Source organism: Equus caballus, chromosome 30 (assembly GCF_041296265.1).
Source record: "Equus caballus isolate H_3958 breed thoroughbred chromosome 30, TB-T2T, whole genome shotgun sequence".
Classification (NCBI taxonomy): Eukaryota; Metazoa; Chordata; class Mammalia; order Perissodactyla; family Equidae; genus Equus; species Equus caballus.
In genome coordinates, this window is record NC_091713.1 from 24,715,962 (window position 1) to 24,736,688 (window position 20,727).

The 20,727-nt window shown below is 37.1% G+C and overlaps 1 protein-coding gene across 1 annotated transcript in view; it reads left to right on the top strand.

Annotated features, from left to right (window-relative positions):
• USH2A (usherin) overlaps nucleotides 1-20,727 on the top strand; it is a 747,192-nt gene that overhangs the window by 535,169 nt on the left and 191,296 nt on the right. The window contains exons 46-47 of the mRNA XM_001915645.4: nucleotides 681-883; nucleotides 5,107-5,219. Of these exons, the coding sequence (XP_001915680.3) occupies nucleotides 681-883; nucleotides 5,107-5,219 (316 nt within the window). The remainder of the gene's footprint in view (nucleotides 1-680; nucleotides 884-5,106; nucleotides 5,220-20,727) is intronic.

Consider the following 20,727-nt stretch of genomic DNA (forward strand, 5'->3'; position numbering starts at 1 on the left):
TGTTTATAAAATAGAACGGATCACAAGGACAATTTTTCAACCAGTTAAGATGGGTTCTTAAGATAAAAATAGGTCTTTGCTTAGTTATTTCTGACATGCTTGAATAATTGTGTAATTTAACGCCAAGCAAGATTTTTTTCTAATGTTAGATTTCATCATTACCTATGGTAATCAACATTCAAAATCATTTACATAATGACAATATTGCATTATTACTTCATATTGCTTGAGTTACAAGCTAGTAACGTCAAATGATTTTTCACATTCCACCAGCCTCAATATATTTCAGTTTTCTTTTTTGCTTAAGGAGCAAATTTTCTTTCCTTTTTTTTTTTTTTTTTTTTTTTTAAGCCTGGGAGGCATGGAGTGAAGGGATGGGAAAAGAGACGAATAATAGACATGTGTTAGTGGTGCAGATGGGTTAATAATTGATCATCATATCCCACTGGTCACATAGTATTGAAGATTAGCACTATGTTGGTGGTATAAAGCATTTTACCACCAATTCTTATGGTTTCTAACTGAGAGCATAATAAGGCAATTTACAGAGGAATACAGACTGTGATAACTTTATCAGAGGAAAGCAGATAAGCAAAACCTAAATATTTATCTGCCTTTAGTTTAACAAGTGCTTTTTCAGAGACAGCTGGAGTTTATTCAGTTTCTTCCTTTAATTCTAGAGCCTCAGGGCGTGCTTCCTCCAGAGGTTGTCATCATCAACAGTACAGCTGTACGTGTCATCTGGACATCTCCTTCAAACCCAAATGGTGTTGTCACGGAATATTCTGTCTATGTAAATAATCAGCTCTACAAGACTGGAAAGAATGTGCCCGGGTCTTTCATTCTGCGAGACCTGGCTCCCTTTACTATCTATGACATTCAGGTTAGAACATTGTTTTTGGATGGTGAAGCTTAAGGGTATGCAAATAAAATCTCTAAGTGGCTATTTTCCATCTTGGTTACAGATTATTTATTTCACAAGGAAAGGGGGACAAAGAGGGAAATTGATCAGGACTAAATCTGTTTGCTGGGGGCAAACCCATGAGTCTCCGGAGAGAAAGTAATAATATGAAAAATGATGCTGAGGAGGATGGTGATGATATTCTCACTGGCAAAATGCAGTCGTTCATATTTGCAGTAAATCTTGCCAAGCTGTTTACCTTTTTCCTATTTTGTTTTTACTGACATCAAGATCAAAATCAGTCTATGAACATGGAGACGTTTTTTCTATTCCTCTTTCTGCTATTTACTAATTTAATAACTAGAGAAGTTATGCAACCTCATTTGGTGTCACATCTCTTTTGTAAGGGCAGTGGACTAGATGACTGAGGACATTTCATCCACCTCTAGAATTTTGTGATTCTGAATACAAGAAAACGTGAATGAATATATGGCAGATAAAAAAAGTATTAAAAGATTTTATCTGACGATGAAAAGAATCTATCTGTTTATCATTCAACAAACGTTCCATGACCCTCTCCTATGTAAGGGCAGTTGTTGTATTTAAACGTCTTTATCCTTGTGCCTCTGGGAATCTGGTGAAGTCAGCGCACGTTGCCCTAGAAAAATATGTATGTACTTATATGATAAAAGTTAACATGCAACTTCAGAGGATGCATTGACCATCTGAGGCCCAACTCATAGAACTCTTCGAGATCTACTGACCTTAAATGCAAAAGCAAAATACGGAGAATACTAAGGTATATAAAACAAGGCATTTATCCTCTGGGAATTAAAAATCTTGTGAGAGTGCTGAAATGTAAAAGATAACAAGGCCAAACATGGAAATTAATGGTAAAAACAGAGTGCTTCAGAAGCTCAAAGTTTATAGAGAAGGGTTGCAATTTAGTAATTTTTTTTAAAACACTGTGCGACTTCTAAAATTCATAAGAGCTTTGGAAATAATTTTCAGAAGATGTTAAACGTAGAAATTTTATTTGACCACAGAAACTTTTTTTTTTTAAAGATTAGCACCTGAGCTAACAACTATTGCCAATCTTCTTTCTTTCTTTCTTTTTTTTTCATTCTTCTCTCCAAAGCTCCCTAGTACATAGTTGTATATTCTAGTTGTGAGTGCCTCTGGTTTTGTTATGTGGGACGCCGCCTCAGCATGGCCTGATGAGCAGTGCTAGGTTGGTGCCCGGGATCTGAACTGGTGAAATGCTGGGCACGAGAACTTAACCACTCGGCCACGGGGCCGGCCCCAAGTGCTGCCTCTTTTATTTTCCCATCCCCTTCTTTCTGCCATATTTGAAAGTGGAACACACAAAATCGTCTGGCTACACCAATGGTTTAGCCTCTCCCACGACTACGCCTGACTTCCTAAGAAAACAAAATAAAAAGATAGTTGACAAAAAAAGAAAGGCACATTGATTTTCATCACACTCCATGATTTCCATCAACCCACCTGAAGATCTTAGTATAGCACATGTGTTTACATCTTAGCACACACATGATGTTGATGTTCTCGGTCTTAGAGTGAGTCCATATGTGTATGTAGAACATAGGTCAAATTATAAAATAAAAATCACATTCAAGATAATTAGAAATATATTTTTATGAACAAGATTAGCATAGGAAGGTGACGGAGGATTGGCTGTCCTATCCTCTTTTGGACTCTAGTGGAGAAAGCTGACTGAGTCCTCAAAATGCAGCGTATTCATTCGCTTATTGGGACTCAAATACAACCTACAGGTAAGATCATTGGGTGCTGGACGCATATGTCCAGCTCCAGCTTTCTGACCATGGAGTCGACATTTAAGTGTTTCAGACGTGTTCTACTATGAAAGGCTGACTCATACCTACTGGTTTGAATCAGCAGTGACCTGAGGAGAGTTCATTTTGATCAGATTTGGAACGTGGAAATGGATGAGGAGACAAAAGACCAAATTAGAATCTAATACTTAAATTTTTTTATAAGTAACTAAGATGTTCTTATTCTATTTCTTTTTTTTTTTTTTGAGGAAGATCAGCCCTGAGCTAGCATCCACGCCCATCTTTCTCTACTTAAATGTGAGACACCTACCACAGCATGGCTTGATAAGCAGTGTGTAGGTCTTCACCCGGGATACGAACTGGTGAACCCCTGGCTGTCAAAGCAGAATGTACAAACTTAACTGCCGCGCCACCAGGCTGGCCCCAAGATGTTCTTATTATTGATAACGATACTCTTGTGAAGCTCTTCACAGCCCAGGAATACTGAAATAATTGTTGCATTGCTGGAAATCTGAATATCAAGTTTCACTGATTTTCATTTATGGTGTCAAAGATAATTTGGCTCCATTTAAAATATGCACTTAATTGATATGCCTAATACTTTAAAACAAGTTTCTCTTTGCTAATCCCTTCTGTAAAATAGCCATTGATTTTAAAGCAGACATATCGATGCACCAAAGTATCTACTTTTTTGAATGAATCCATTTATATTTCCTTTTTTAAATGGAATAATAATTTCCATTTTTGATTAAATTTTTTCTTTTTAATGTAAATATGTAAACCTTTATGTTCGTGTTTCATCCACATGTTATATAATATAGCTATAGCACCAGAAATATGCCCCAAAGATGGAGATTTGAAATATTACATTAGTAAGAATGAGAAAAATATTAACACATTTCTCTAAAGTTGAAAGAAAAACTTTCTGGAAAATCACTTAAATACACCTAAGTGGTTTAGAACTTAAAGCTATGCTTAATATTTAGATGATAAGGCAATGGGATACAGTAAAGCCCAAATCAGATATTATATATCTTAACAGCTTGATCATATTCCCTGATTTCTCTGACCCCCAATTTGCAAACTTATGAAAATGGAGTTGTAAGGACTCAATAAAATTATTAGTGCAAGTACCCATCATAATACTTGCCACATATTATTTATGTAATAAAATCAGTTAAGTTGATTTCGAATTATCTCATTATGCATCATATAGTTAAATATTTCCCAATATGTATGAAGTTTTATTGTGATTAATTCTATTACAGCAAGTATATTTTAAGTTCATCTGCCTTTAAGTTATTTGGGGTTTAATTGGACATCTCAGAGTGGAGGGCCTTGATAGCATTTAAATATCTATTAAATATTACCTCGAAATAGTATATGGCATAAATAAATAACATAACTTAAACAGCATTATAAAAATATGCCTCAGCTCTCATTGAGGTGCAAACTGCCCCATGAATAAAATAGCATAGCTACTAAATACAATGAGAAGTACATTTGTCTTTCCTCAAATGCCGGCGGGAATTCAGAGAAGTCCTTTGCTTAAAAGCTCAGTATGAGTGTTTAAGGTTCCTCAGTATCCAGCTTCCCTCTTCCATTTATGTATTAGATGCCGAAAGTAAATTAGCATCGGAAAAAAGTACAGTTCCTCCTTGGTTTATCCTCTAATTGAGAGCAGAATGATGTCGCTTTGCGGATGTTCCACAAGCAATCTTTTGTACCTTCATTTGTCTCTCCTCCCTCTTGCTGAATATGTTCTTTTTGTGTTACTAATGCTTGATGAACCCGATTTCTAATCTTTAACTATTCCACCCTCCTCAGTTTTTATTCCTATTAGGTGGCAGAATTAAAGGGGTGAATGATGATTTCCTGCTGTGATTAAGGTAAAAATACAATTGCAGCCGGAACAAATGGATGCAAAATAGCTCAGCCATATTGGAAGGCTTCTCTAAGCCTCATTTTTCTTCCATTAGACATTAGCATTTAGGCTATTTGTTGTAAAGTGTCAAGACTTCCAGAAGATATCATCATTACACTACCTGGTTATAGATTTAGAGAGCAGTAGTCAGTGATAACCTATTATGCTTGCAACCTGCCACCTAGGCACCTTCTGTTCCTTAACTGGGTTCCAGATAGGTTAATATGTCTGTCTCTTTCTGAATAGTTGGAACCAAAAGCTAAACATCACTATTTTAATCACTAACTCGATTATTCTGAGCCCAATTAACATCAATTAACATCAAAAATTAATATTTATTAAGCCCCAAGAGTCTATAAAGAACTATAAGACATTCATAACAAACCAGGGTGGGTGGGATTCAGTCCATCCGAAGTCTGTATTTGGAAGACAGCTGGATTTATTCATTTCTCAACTAATGTTTGCAGGTTGAAGTCTGCACAAATTATGCCTGTGTGAAAAGCAATGGAACCCAAATTACCACCGTGGAAGACACGCCAAGCGATATACCAACACCCACAATTCATGGCATCACTTCAAGGTACAGATCTTTTGTCAGTTATTCTAAAGAACTAATCATAAGCAATGAAAATAAAAATCAAAGCTATATTCCCAGCCGTGACAATCTCGTTTAATAAGCTGCTGTAAATAGGTGTGTGAATCAAATTTTTCATTTCATGAGGTGTTGATCTTCATGGACACATCCCTTAGCATCTAAGCTTTGGTGTCCCTGACTGCCCAGCCTCACTTCCCTTTATTTAGTAATCTGTGAACAAATGCTTAAATGCACAAGAGTTTCTTTATTTAAATGTATCCTTTAGTGAATTCTTTTGAGGGCAGAGAACGCAATTTTTTTTAACTTTTTATTGAGATTATGATAGTTTACAACCTCGTAAAATTTCAGTTGTACATTTTTGTTTGTCAGTGGTGTTGTAGGTGCGCCACTTCATGCTTTGTGCCCACCCTCTACGCTCCCTTTCCCCTGGTAGCCACTAATCTGTTCTCTTTGTCCACATGTTTAACTTCCACATATGAGTGGAGTCATACAGAGATTGTCTTTCTCTATCTGGCTTATTTCACTTAACATAATACCCTCAAGGTCCATCCATGTTGTTGTGAATGGGGCAATTTTATCCTTTTTTATGGATAAGTAGTAGTTCATTGTATATATATACTATATCTTCTTTATCTAATCATCAGTTGATGGGCACTTAGGTTGCTTCCATGTCTTGGCTATTATAAATAATGCTGCAATGAACATAGGGGTACATGGGACTTTTGGAATTGCTTATTTCAAGTTCTTTGGGTAGATACCCAGTAGTAGGGTGGCTGGGTCATATGGTATTTCTATTTTTAATTTTTTGAGAAATCTCCATACTGTTTTCCATAGCGACTGCACCAGTTTGCCTTCCCGCCAGCGGTGTAGGAGGGCTCCTTTTTCTCCACAACCTCTCCAACATTTCTTACTTTTTGTTTTGGTTACTTTTGCCATTCTAATGGGTGTAAGGTGATATCTTATTGTAGTTTTGATTTGCATTTCCCTGGTGATCAGTGATGATGAACATCTTTCCATGTGCCTATTGGCCATCCATGTGTCTTCCAGAGAACACAATTTTAATTAGAATGACTACTTTCTAACTTAATCTCTTTGAAAAAAGTTAAATTTACATATGTCAGATTGCCCTAAAACTAGAAATATCTATAAAATAAATGGGAGAGAGAATCTTTGGATAACCATTACCAATTTTATCGGATTCTTCAAAGAATCCTTTTCTTTGTCTTTTGTTGCTGAGAAATGACCATAGTTTGAAAGTGAGTCTCGTTTCAATTTCATATTAGCAATAATAATAATAAAAAGGAGATTTTACATCGTTTTCCAAAACAAAAGTGAGATGACAATTGTTCATCCCTTTACATCAAGTTGAGGCTGGAGAAAGAAATCTGAGTGCTCCCACATCATACTTTTACCTCAGCCAAGTGAATCATGCTCCATCTAGACATTATGCACTCACACACACACACACACACACAGATTAAAATAATCAATCTATTATGAAATATTTCAATTTGGAGGATTCCTGTATGACATCTTAAAATTTCTAGGTCTTTTTTAAAATCAGTTAAAAAATATCTGTATTGATTTGGGGAACTAATGATTAGAATAATTAGAAAAACCCAAGTAATTAGATTCTTAGCTGTTCAGGGCAAAAATCATGTCTTGTCTTCTTGAGTACGTCTTGTATCAAACACATGATAGATATTTATCTAATTTCAGATGTGCTAATTAACTGAGAATCCTCTCAGCAGACTTTCCCTACCTGTCGAAAGAATTCCCTGCTATGCAGAGGGGAGATGGTCAAGCGAAAGGGGCACCAGAGACCTTTATTTATTCTTTCAGCAAATACATTTGTGGCTAAAATAATATAAGAGGCAAAAGTAATACAAAAAAATATAAGGCATGGTTCTAAATTTTCTCAGTTCCAACCTCCTCTGGGAGACGCCGCCCTAAACAAATGTTTATAAAACTTTGTGAAAAACACCACAATAGAGTTTTATAATGTGCAAAAAGAGCATAGAGAGAAAAGTACCAAATTCTGCCAAGGATTATCAGTGAAGGCATCATGGAAGATTGTGACATTTGAGTTCAGTCTTCAAGAACTCAAGGAAGAATTATATTTAGGTGGATGGATGTTGTCAAATTTCTTGTCTGTTGGCATCTGCATGACTCAAGGCCAGGTGAATGGCAGAAGGGAATATGTTTTAGCTTGCATATTTATATGTAGCTAAAAATAATCTATAAGCTTTATTAGAAGTTGAACAAAGGCCCATATGTGTCTGTGTCTCTAGGATATTTTTTTTCCTTTAAGAAGATTCTTGCTGATGACAACAGAGAAAAAATATTTTTCAGTTGTGGTTAGAGATGGCTTATTTCCAAATATACTAAATTGCTGGCAAAAACATAAAAAAGGGTGTTATACAACAAGAGCAAGGAAAATGTCAAAGCAGACAAAAACAGAAGAGAGATTTTAACACAGTTTTGGAAGCGATATTTGGCAGACAGGCAAATGAGTTAGTGGAGAAATTTACAACCAAAGTGTTGGTTGGCGGAGGGAGGTAATGACACGAAACAAACTAATTTGCCCTGCAGAGAATGTCAGCATCTGAGCACTTACCAGCTTTAAGGATTGTGAAGAAGAGGAAGATAGGGTGAGACTGAAAGCTGAAATCATGGGATTGGCTGAAAGTCTGAACAAAAGTGGCGGGAACCTGTAGAGAATTGGGGTTCTCCAGAGAAACAGAACCAAAAGTGAAGACCCAGGATAACCAGGAGTGAAAGTCCCGGGCCAAGTCTGAGAGGTGGAGAAGACCCATGTCTTGACTCGAGTAGTCAGGCAGGAAAAGAGCATTCCCCCTTCCTCCGCCTTTTTGTTCTATTCAGACCCTCAGCTCGTTGGATGACGCCAACCTCCATTGAGGAGAGTAATCCTCTTTAGTGACTCGACTGATTGAAGTGTTAATCTCATCAGAAACCTTGCAGATACACTCAGACAGAATATTTAGCCAAATATCTGGGCACCTTGTGGCCCAGTGAAGTTGACACATAAAGTTAACCATCACAGAATTCAAGGTCCTCTGCCTGCATATTATGTATCCAAGTGTCTATTTCTCTTCCTCCATGTGGCATATTCCATCACCAGGAGATGAGAAGTTTATTCTCTGGAGAAATTGCCCAGAGGTACTTAGGAATTAGGACTATTAGGCACAGGCGAAAGCCAGGTGGAGGGGAAAGGGAAAAATCATGATAAAGTGGAAGACTACACTTGAAATAATGGAAGCTTCAGCTGCTTTCCCCCACTCTGTTCTCAGAAACACATATCCAGTCATAAATGCTCCCAGACAGAAAATTGGGCATCCTTCTCTGAAAAAGCTCGAATGGCCCCAAATAAAATACCTCCAGAAGCTAGCACATGGGAATCCCCTAACAGAAAAGACAGCTTGCCACCCGGTCACTCATAGGGAAGTCAACCAGTCAAGAAGCCTAACTCACCTAGAAAGCTTGTAGTCATCTTTTTTGGTATATCACTCTCAAAGACAAACAGGTCCAAAATAAACAAAGGAAGAGGAATAATTCAACAGACACAGAGACAAGGCAGGGTGAGGAAAAAATCAATAATAACCTCAGAGAGATAAAAAGAAATTCTCTATCTGTGGAACAGAAACAGGGTATTTGAAAAAAGAATAGTCAAAGGTGGTGGGGTGCTCATGGAAATTGAGTGTGAAGGCCGAATTAAAACTTTGGAAGAAAATTTAAGAGAATGTCTCTTAAATAATAAGATTTACAGAAGAGAACAGAGGAAAAAGAGGGGAGAAAATAAACAAAGAAAAATGACAAGAAATGTCTTACAAGAAAGTCACCGGTGTGCAGATTAAAAGATTCTGTAGCTATCAGCATAATGACTGAGAAAATGGCCACGTAAAGGAATATTATCAGGAAATTTCAAAATACCAGGCTAAGGGGGCCAACCTGCTGGTGTAGTGCTTAAGTTTGCACACTCTGCTTTGACAGCCAGCGGTTCACATGTTCGGATCCCAGGCGCGGACCTACACACCACTCATCAGGCCATTCTGTGGCAATGTCCCACATACAAAATACAGGAAGATTCCCACAGATTTTAGCTGAGGGCCAATCTTCCTCACCAAAAAACAAACAAACAAAAACAATATCAGTTTAAAAAACACATCCAAAAAGCTTCCAAGAGGAAAAGACAGATCATGTACACACTGCTTTGAAAAATTGAATGGAAAATTTGAATGGATCATCAGACTTCCAAACAGCAACATTTGTTGCTAAGAAACAATGGAGCAACGCCTTCAAAACTCTGAATTTAAAAAATATTTCATCTTAGCATCTCTTAGTCAAATGTCAATTAAACATGGGATAAGAATAAAGGCAATTTAAGACATGCAAAGGGAAAAAATACAGATTCGATTAAAAACTGACAAGGATGTGAAGAGAAGAGCCTACTTTTAACAATGAATTAAACTTCTGAAAAGATTTTTGGATTGCCTGAATTTCTTTATTTTTAATTATCCTCTCACATTTAAAAATTTTTTAAAAATATATATATGATAAAATACACCATTTTGCTCCACATTTCTGTGAATTTGGACAAATGCATAGAGTTGTGTAAACACCAGCACGATCAAGCTATCAGTTTCATTATGTCAAAATATCCCTCATATTGCTCCTTTATAGCCAATCCCCCCGTCGCTCTCCCCCAAACTGAGCAAACACAGCTCTGTCCTCGCCTCTATAATTTTTCCTGTTCTATATTTTCATATAAGTAGAATCACACAATATGTAGCCACTGAAGTCTGGCTTCTGTCACTTAACATAAGGCATTTAAGATTCATCCATGTTGTATTGTTCATATCAATAGTTTGTTACTTTTTGTTGCTGAATAGTATTCCATTGTATGAATATACCACGGTTTGTGTACAATTTGGGTGGTTTCCAGTTCTTAGCGACTATGAATAAAGTTATTATAAACATTCGTGAACATAGATTCTAGTTTCACGTAGATAGATACCTAGGAGCTGGATTTCTGAGTCATATGATAATTCTATATTTTACTTACTGTATAAGAAACTGCCAAATCCATTTACAAACTGACTGTGACATCTTGCATTCCTACTAGCATTGCATGAGAATTCCAGGTGCTGCTCATCTTTGCTAGAACCTGATATTCTGTGACATTTTTTTTCTTTTCTTTTTCGTCACTTTTATAGTTGTTTAGTGGTATGTTGCTATGATTTTAATTTACTTTTCCCCTGATGACTAATAATATTCACCATCTTTCCATATGCTTATTTGGCATTTGTTTATTTACTTTGGTGAAGCGACTATTCAAATATTGTTAATGTTTTAACTGGATTTGTTGTTTTCTTGTTGAATTCCAAGTTTTAAAGCTATATTTTGGATATGAAGTTTTTGTCAGATATGTGATTTGCAAATGTTTTCCACTACCTGTGGCTTGTCTTTTCTTTCTCTTAATTGTGTTTATTTGCAGAGAAAAAGTTCTAAATTTCAATAAAGTCCAATTTATCTTCTTTTTTGTTTATTAATTGTGCATTTGGTGTTGTATCTAAGAATTCCTTACCTGACCCAAGTCACAAAGGTTTTCTTCTATTTTTTTCTAGAAGTTTTGCATGTTTACATTTTGAATTTATGTCTGTGATCCATTTTATGTTAATTTTTGTATAAATTGAGGTGTGAGTCAAGGTTAACTTTTTTGCATATGGGTGTCCAACTTTTCCAACACAATTTGTTGGAAAGCGTATTTCTTCCCCATTGAATTTATTTGGGACATTTGTCAAAAATCAATTTAATATGTTTTGTAGGTCATTCTTGAACTCTCCATTCCATTCAATTAATCAAAGTGTGTATCCGTTTACCAATATTACACAATCTTGATTATTGTAGCTTTACAGTTAAGTGATAAAGTCATGTATTGTGAGTTTTCCAAGTTTGACCTTTTTAAAAATTGTTTTGGCTTTTCTCATTAATTTGCCTTTCCATATAAATTTTGGAATCAGCTTGTTAATATGAACAAAATCCTTCTTTGATTTTGATTAGAACTGCATTTAACATATAGATCAATTAACATCTTAATGCTGTCAAATCTTCCAATTCATTTATTTGGGTCCTCTTTCATTTATTTCATCAGTGTTTTATAGAATTCGATGTTCAGATACTACACATATTTCATTAGATTTATACCTAATTATTTATTTTGGGGGCTGCTATTATTACTGGTTCTTTTAAAAAACTGAAATCTAATTGTTTTTTGCTAGTGTGTAAAAACACAATTTTGGTATAATGACCTTGTATTCAGCAACCTGGCTAAATTCGTTATTAGTTTTAGGACGTTTTTGTAGATTCCCTGGGTTTACATAGATTATCTGCAAAAAGAAACAGATTATTTCTTCCTTTTCAATCTATATGCCTTTTGTTTCTCTTTCTTACCTTATTGCATTGGCTAGTTCAATAAGGTGGACATCCTTGATTTCTTCCCATTCTTTGAAAGAAAGCTTTCCCTCTTTACCATTAGATATGATGTTAACTATGGATAACTTTGGAGATTCCTTTTATCACGTTGAAGATTTTCCTTTTATTTTTAGTTGCTGAGAGTTCTTATCATAAATGGACATTGAATTTTGTTAAGTGCTTTTTCTGCATTTTTAATTTGTTAGTATGGTTAATTGATTGATTTCAAACAATTAACTAGCCTATATTTTCTGGATAAATCCCAGTTGGTTGTGATATATTTTCCTTTTTATATATTACTGGATACAACTTACTATTATCTTGTGAACGTGTACGTCGATCCTCATAAATGGTATTGAACTGTGTTTTCATCTCTTGTAATGTCTTTGCCTGGTTTTGGTAACGTGGTAATTCTGGTCCCATAAAATGAATTGGGAAATGTTCCCTCTTCTTCTATTTTCTGGAAGATATTGTATGAAAATGTTGGTAGATCTTACCAGTGAAACCACCTTTGCCTGGAGTTTTCCTTGTTGAAAGATTTTTGACTCAGAATTCAATTTCCTTAATATAGGATGATTCAGGCTATCTGTTTTTTCTTGAGTGAGATTTATTATCTTGTATTTGAAAATATTGGTTAATTTCACCTAATTTGTCATATTTATGGGCAGGAAGTTGCTTTTAATAGCTTTGTAGAGCCTGAATTGATTTACACTCTTTCATTTCTGATATTGGTAGTAAGTGTATTCTTTCTTTCTTAGTCAGTCTAGAGTTCTGTCAATTTTGTGAATCTTTTTCAAAGAATCATCTTTTGATTTTATTACTTTTCTCTATTTTTTTCTGTTTTCCATTTCATTGATTTCTGCTTTCTACTGATTTCTTTCTTTTTCTTGCTTTGAGTTTAACTTGCTTTTCTTTTTTTAGTTTCTTAAAGAGGAAAGTTTATATTATTGATTTGAGACCTTTTTTCTTTCTAACGATAAGCATTTAAAGCTATGAATTTTCCTCTAAGCCCTGCTTCTGATGAATCTCACAAATTTTGAAATGTTGCATTTCATTTTGCTTAATTCAAAGTGCTTTTTTATTTCCTTGATACTTCCTCCTTGACTCATGAATTATTTAGAAAGGAGTTGTCTAATTTCCAAATATTTTGTGATTTTTCAGGTGTATTTAAGATGTGAATTTCTAGTACAATTCTGTTATGGTCTGAAAATATAGTTTTATGAGTTCAATTCTTTTAAGTTAGTTAAGGTTTATTTTATGACCTTTCATGGTAAATATTCTATGTATACTTGAAAAGACTGTGTATTCTGCTATTGTCAGAGTGTTTTGTAAATGCCAATTAGGTCAAGTTGAGTGATAGTGACGTTCAGGTTATCTATACACTACTGATTTTATGCCTACTTGTTCTATCAATTACTGTGAAAGGAGTGTTGAATTTTCCAAATCTAATTGTGCAGCTGTCTATTTCTTTTCTATTACTATCAGTTTTTCCCCATGTATTTTGATGCTTTATTGTTAGGGGCATACATGTTTAGGATTGTTATATCTTAGTAAACTGACCCTTTTATCATTGTGTGATATCCCTTTTTCTTCCTGACAATTTCCTTATTATCAAGCATATTTTATCTGATATTAATATAGCCACTCCAACTTTATTTTGATTAGTGTAATTTTGAGTGATTTTAGATTGTTTCCTGGACATGTTGAATATTAGGTTGTGGTCATCTGAGTTCTGCTAAAACTCCTCCGAAGAAGGTTGAAATTTTGTTTGTTTCAGCAGGTGATCAACTGCTCAGACTCAAATTCTGTCTTGCCTTATGTGGTTAGTGGCTCTAGTGTCATTTCATTTTTCAAAAGCTTTGCTATGCCACTTTACGTTTGTCCCATGCATGAAACTCTCAGTTGCTAATCTGACATTTGGCTAAGGGATTGTGTAATAGTTCAGACCTGAAGGTCTTGGCTTTGGTGCTCGGATTTCCTATGCCTGTGAGGTGACCATACATGTGCAGCTTTGAGTTGAGTGGGGACGTGTGTTGGTTCACACACAGAATTAGAAGGTCACCTGGCTTTTTCTACTCTGAGATTTCTCCCACATTTTCCAGCTCCCATGGACTTCCTTTCCAAGATCTTTAGCTCGAAAGACATGACTTCTCATGGAATTTTCGCTTCCCAAGCTACCTCACAGTGTACAGAAATGGGGAGTTTGGGGGGCAATAAGATGAGAGAAAATAGACAAAAAAATAACGGAGATTTCCCCCATACACACATTCTTTGGACCACATGGACCCCTTTTCCTGGTTCCTCTGGACAGAAAGATAGGTTTTTCTTGGGTTTTAGATTCCCATTTGGCGACAGCTGCTGTTGTGCAGCTCCTTGTCTGGAATCAGAGCATGGCCCAGAGGAAAAAAGAGAGAATAAAACAAAACAGAGATTTCCCTCACACTCTCTGGTTTGTAAGCCTTTTTGTACTCTGGCCAGAAGGAATGAGTTTCTCTCACAAATTTTGCTTGCCCAGTACACAGTTTCACACTGGGTCTGCTCTTGGGTTAAAGATGGGAGATAAAAGAGGGGAAAAAATGGGAAACTCATCCTGTAATGTTTATTCTTCATGTCTTGGCTCCCGACTGATCTGCCTTTCTCAAGTGGCTACTTTTTGTAATTTGTGCACTTTTCAGTCGTAATTGGTAGGAGACAGAGGCTGTGATAGGCTTACTCCGTACGGGCCAGCAAAGAACGTTCCCCTCTACCATATTTTTCTTTATTTCAGTGCCTTCGTCAACTTTATTTTCTCTCTTTTCTTTTGGTCAGAGATCTAGCACGAACTTTACAGAAATCATTCACAAACAGATATTGGCATGTGAAATCTTTCCTTTTTTTAAATGATCCATTGCATCCAAGCAACATTTTCCAAAGGCGAGACTCTAACGAGCCGGTATAGGCTGCCAAGCCATTAATCAAAATTACCCCAACACCAAAGCAGTTAGCCTCCTGTGTGAATCTTATTGTTAGTATAATTTCATTAGACTCTGGCAATGTATACTTGTTAGCTATGTTTCTGTTTTGGTTAAAAAATCTTTTTATAATGCCACATGCAAAATCAAATGTGAAATCCTTCCAGGTGTCAGTAGACTGAGTTTATTTCTATAACATTTAACAAGATCCAGTTTCTAATAAGACATGTATTTCGTAGATGTTTTTTGTTTACTTTTGCTAAAATGTAGTTGTCGGTAAAATTTAACTTTCATATATTTTAATGACACACACAGACAGCGTACCGGCCTGTCTGATTATAAGCATGAAGTGCATCAACTCAGCTTTGTCTTTGGCCTTAACTTATACCTTGCTTTTGACTACATCCTCTCCAGTACACGCACTTGGGAGTGTTTTTCCTATTATCTGCAAACCAAAGATGCCATAGCACACAAATGTAGAAAGCTCAGATGAGCCCTTCTTGTTTTCTAAGTTGCTCCTCCAGAAACAATTTCTACCTCGCCTTTTCCATACTTGTCATATTATCATCAGCTGCTTCTATGTCCCCAAAGAATACTAACTACTGATCAATAGCCCGGACATGTCTGGCCATGGCCTACACGTGCCCTGGGTAGTTCATTTATTTGCCTTGGTGGATTTGCTAGAGTGGAATTTAATCAATAGCTAATTCATTAATTCTGGTCCTCAAGAATGTAGACTATGCTGGATGAAGATAGCTGGCTGCCTCTGGCTTTGATTGAAATATGACAAACACTGCAGCTGACAGCTTCCCTGGGCACTGGCTGCCTGTGAAGTTTGTTTATTCCTTCTCCATGAATGGATCAGCCATGAGGAAAACATAAACAAGGAAGAGATTTTATTACATTACTCTAGTATTCCAAAACGCATGATTTCCAGGCATGAGGCTCAAGGGAAAACAGAGAGGGAACGCAGATGATGTCTTTCATTGCCTTTAATTGGAAGCACGGCAGTCTTTTTCATTCCAAGTGAGTTTGGGGCTGTATTATTGATGAGAAGTCTGCGGTATAATGTCTTTGCAGCATTCACAAATAATTGTTTAAAAATTTGCCTCAAGCTGCTGAAGGATATAAATGATATTTTTACACGCCAACTTTCGGAAGTCTTTATGATACCAACATAGGCTGTGTGTCTCTAAATGAAGCTTACACCACTCCCATCGTGTATGAATCCCCCCATATTTTCAAATTAATTAGCTTGGGTTTGAGTATAGCAAAGGAGGTGACAGCTTGTAGAGAAAGAATATCCCCCTTTTTGCCTCACCATATTTGAGGTGAAAATTTGAGGCCTCCATTATTTTATACTATGACATTGGATATCAGAAAATGTCTTCTAGCCTTGATTTTCCCTCCCTGATTTTTTCAGTGATTGATAGCTTGAATACTGAAGTAATAATTTTACAATTTTGTTTAAAAAAATGAGCCATGCTTTAGTTTATTTTTCCTAATAGAGAGAATGTTGGGCTGTAGATGTAAAATCAAATCAACTGTTCCTTACCCGTATTCTAAACTTTCTGTCTCAGCAGCATGGATAATTGGAGACAGCTTTTCATTTGGTCTGGAATTTTCTGGTCAAGTCTTTAAAGGACATGAGAAGACCTCTTGAAAGATAATTTGGAGTATAGTTAGTACTGTCGTACAATTCTAATCAATACTATTATAATCATAAGGGCTTTCAGGAAATATTGTTTTGATGGCCAATGAGTTCTGATTATCAAACTCATGTTTGACTAGGAGAGCTTGCAGGATATTGAGCTTATTCTGAAGACTTGCCATCACTACTTCCATTTCCTCACCTCCCTCACTTTCACAAACGCCTTCTAACTTCTCCACCTCTTGTAGCTCCCACAGAAGTGGCTCACTGAGGTGGCCTTTGGGCGTCTCCAAAATCCGCCTCTTCCTCCTAATTCACTTTGGTCTTTACCTGCCACCTGACCCTGGCTCTCTGAACTCTCATTGGTTTCTTTTATTGGTTCTATTCCAAATCCATTCATTAATTGTGGGTGTCCTCAGCAGAAAAGCTCTCCCTCCTTATCAGATAGTTCAGGCATTTTCACAGTTTCAGTCATACTGATGTCTCAAAGATCTCTGGCCCTGTTTTCTCCCTAAACTCTAGTCTCTTATATCCAGTTGCCTATTGATTTTCTGAACTGATATCCACCTATCATTTCCATAACCTCAAGCTTCAGAAGTTAATTCCTATCTAATTCATCTTTTCCTACATCAATTTCTGCATATCCATCACCATCCTGCATATTATCCACACATATATCTTTGAATTTTTTTAATCCTCTGAGTTCAGTAAATGTCAATTTTAGTATATTTTCTTTTGGAGCATCTCCTCATGTGTGTTCCTCTTCTCCATTTCCACCATGACCACTCTAATTCATGCTTTTATCACTTAAGTTTATGTAACTCTCTTAATTCAATGAGATACAAAGAGGAAAATTCTTTACTTTTTGCCTACTTGCTGCCTTAAACATAATCTTCTGGCTGTCCTCTCGTCAACTCTTGAAAACTTCTTAGGTACATCGTATGGCTTTCCAATTATTTTTAGTTACGAGTCTCACTTTGGTAATTAAGATTCACGATCCAGTATTTAAAAAGTCCATTCTATCTCCAGCAAAATAGTAAGCTCATATGTGGTTCAAAGACTCTACCATTTCGCAGGCTCAGACCTGATCACAGCTTGCCCTTCCCTCCTCTTTGCTCGTTCTCTCCTATTCCCTTTCATCCAATGAGTCTCTTCTCAATGTTATTATTTTGCTTCCATCACTGGGTGTCCATCAAAGCCATCTGCATGGCAGGTGACACTTTCTTCTACAATTGTATGTTTTCCTTGTGAGGTTCCATGAGGATCTCCCCATAGGCAAGTTCCCTGATGTGAGTGTTGTCCTCCACAGCTGATCTCCTGTGGTACCAACGGAACATAGCATCCCAAAGACTCTTCCTGCTGGAGCCCCCTCATCCCAGAAGGCTGCCATCATGAGCAGTGTACCTTCAAGGTGGCTCAAGCCCAGCCATCTTTCAAGGCATCTAGTGGCTCATGAGGAGCTCACTCATCTGCGCCATGCTAAAGATTGATAATGTGACACTCATTTTACCCCATCGTTGCAGCTGCTCTGGCCACTATCTGGCCATCAGGATTCTCTAACTGAGAAGCAAGTACCTTTTCTTTGCTCATATAGACTACCAAACCCTATGTCAAGCTGTCCCCAGACTCCTTACTATACTCCCCTCCAGAGACATTAGCAGATTGGGCCCAGACATTTCTGCAGCTCAGTAAGTACCAACCATCTGAAGCAAGTGCTTCCAATTTCTCTTCTTCCAGTTTCTCTGAGTGATGTATTTGGAGCGTCTCCTCAGCCTAGGGTATGTGGGGCAGGGAGAAGTCTAAGGGATGGATTTGATGTCACTCTTTACTAAGTAAATAACTCCACTTTAACTCCATGGCTCAAAAACCTCCAATGGATTTCCAATGCACTCAAAAATGAATCCAAAGTTATTTCTATGTTCCACAAAATCCTGTATGATCTGCAATCCCCCATCCCACCCTCCCAACACCCAACGGATCTCATTGTCCAACACTCTGTCTCTTGCTCGGGCCAGTCCTGTCCTACTAGATTCTCTGACAGCCCTTTGACAAGCCAAGCACGTGGATGCCTTCAAGCCTCTGCACCTCCTGTTCCTTCTGCCTGGACACTCTTCTTGGCTGTCTTCATCCCTTCTTTCAGATTTCTGCACAGAAGAGTGAAGCCTTCTCAGACCACCAAGCGGATAGATACTTTTGTGTTTGTTTACTGTCCATCTTCCCCCAGCAAAATGCAAGCTTTATGAAAGAAGGGAATTTATTGACTTTGCTCACTGATAAATATCAAACAACACTGGCATATGGGAGGTACTTAGTAAATATTCTTCAAAGTTCCTACTTCCCAAAACTCTCCTAGAATTCTGTTTATTTTTGGTTGGTTTGGGGGATGGATCAATGTTAAAGGGCAGTTTTATCCTCAGAATTCAGCAGAATCTTGCTGTTCCCTTTAGAAGCGACGTACTTATCACTCCTAAATGGAGGAACTCATCAGTGTCATCCTCAGTTTGAGGGTATAGTTGAAATTCCTAAATAAGAGGAAAACCCCATTCAACATTCTTTCACACTTGAATTACTAATGGGTCTCACTGACATTTCTCTCTCCCCATGGTCTCTTCCTCCCTAATTGGCCAGGTTATTAATTCTGATGGGGTGTTTTTGTTCTGCTGGTGACAACACTGCACAATTATCTTATTTCACTATAAAACTCCTCAACACGGTATTTGAAGGGCTCCACAAACTTTCTTCCTATATTCAAATCGACCTCTCATTATTGCTGAAGGTAGATTATTCACTCATCAATCTGGTCACATTACTTTTCCACATAGGGCTAGGCTGATTCCCACCTCTTACTTTTTTATTTTTTTAAATAATTCTATTTAATTAATTTTCAGGTCACATTGGTTTATAACATTATATAAATTTCAGGTGTACATCGTTTCGTTTCAACTTCTCTATAGACTACATCACGTTCACCACCAAAGGCTAGTTGCCATCTGTCACTGTACATGTGTGCTCCTTTATTCCTTTCCCTCTCTCCTCTCTCCCTTCCTATCTGTTGTGTTTGTTTGTTGTTGTTTTATCTTCCATGAAACTGTGAAATGACGTGGTATTTGGCTTTCTCCATCTGACTATTTTGCTTAGCATAATACCCTCAAGGTCCGTCCATGTTGTCGCAAATTGCAAGATTTCATCTTTTTTATGGCTGAGTAGTATTCCAACCTCTTACTTTTGCTTATGTTGATCTTCTGGTCCAGAATTCCTCGCATCTTCTTGTTTACCAATTCAAGTCCACATCCACTTCTCCCATGAAACCCTCATTGTTTAGTTTAGGACACAGTGATCTTTGTTTATGTGTTTTTGTAATACTTGAAGCCCGAACTACACATGACAACATTTGATTTTACGTTGCTCTAAAACATTTGACATGCTTCATCTAGGCATGTTTTATATGCCCTAATACTCAAGGATACAGGGTTTCTTTTTTTTAAAGATTGGCACCTGAGCTAACATCTTTTGCCAATCCTTTTTTTTCTTTTTCTTCTTCTTCTTTTTCTCCCCAAATCCCCCCAGTGCGTAGTTGTATATTTTAGTTGTAGGTCCCTCTAGTTGTGGCATGTGGGACACCACCTCAGCATGGCTTGATGAGCGGTGCCATGTCCACACCCAGGATATGAACTGGCAAAACCCTGGGCCACTGAAGCAGAATGCGCAAACTTAACCTCTCAGCCATGGGGCAAGCCCCAGACACAGGGTTTTGTCTTTTAACTTTTTACTTACTGAAAGTTATGTTAAACATTCTAGTAGATAATTAAATATTCGAGGACTTGCGTGAAAAGCAGAGAGCTAATATTTTCACCATATTACGTTTAGTTAGTCTTAGATTGAAAGTGTCCTGATCCTTTTTGGTAACCATAATCTGGAACAGTATTGAAGAACTTGGATATTACAAAAATGATTGACAAAAATGACGAAGTTGAATAGGGGAAAAAAACGGCCTGTGTAAATAAGATCAGGGAATCTGGAACTGCTTAATCTATAACAATTTAGACTGACATCTTAAAGTATATGAAGATTTTTTTTCCCCTTTGGCCCAAGAGAACATTTTGACAAGATAGTGATAAAAGAGTAGAATGTTAAAGAGCGCCAGTGGGGAACATAGCTCTTCATAAAAATTCGCTCTGGGGGCCAACCCAGTGGTGCAGCGGTTAAGTGCGCACATTCTGCTTCAGCGGCCTGGGGTTCGCTGGTTTGAATCCCGGGTGCAGACATGGCACCACTTGGGAAGCCATGCTGTGGTAGGTGTCCCACATATAAAGTAGAGGAAGATGGGCACGGATGTTAGCTCAGGGCCAGTCTACCTCAGCAAAAAGAGGAGGATTGGCAGCAGGTGTTAGCTCAGGGC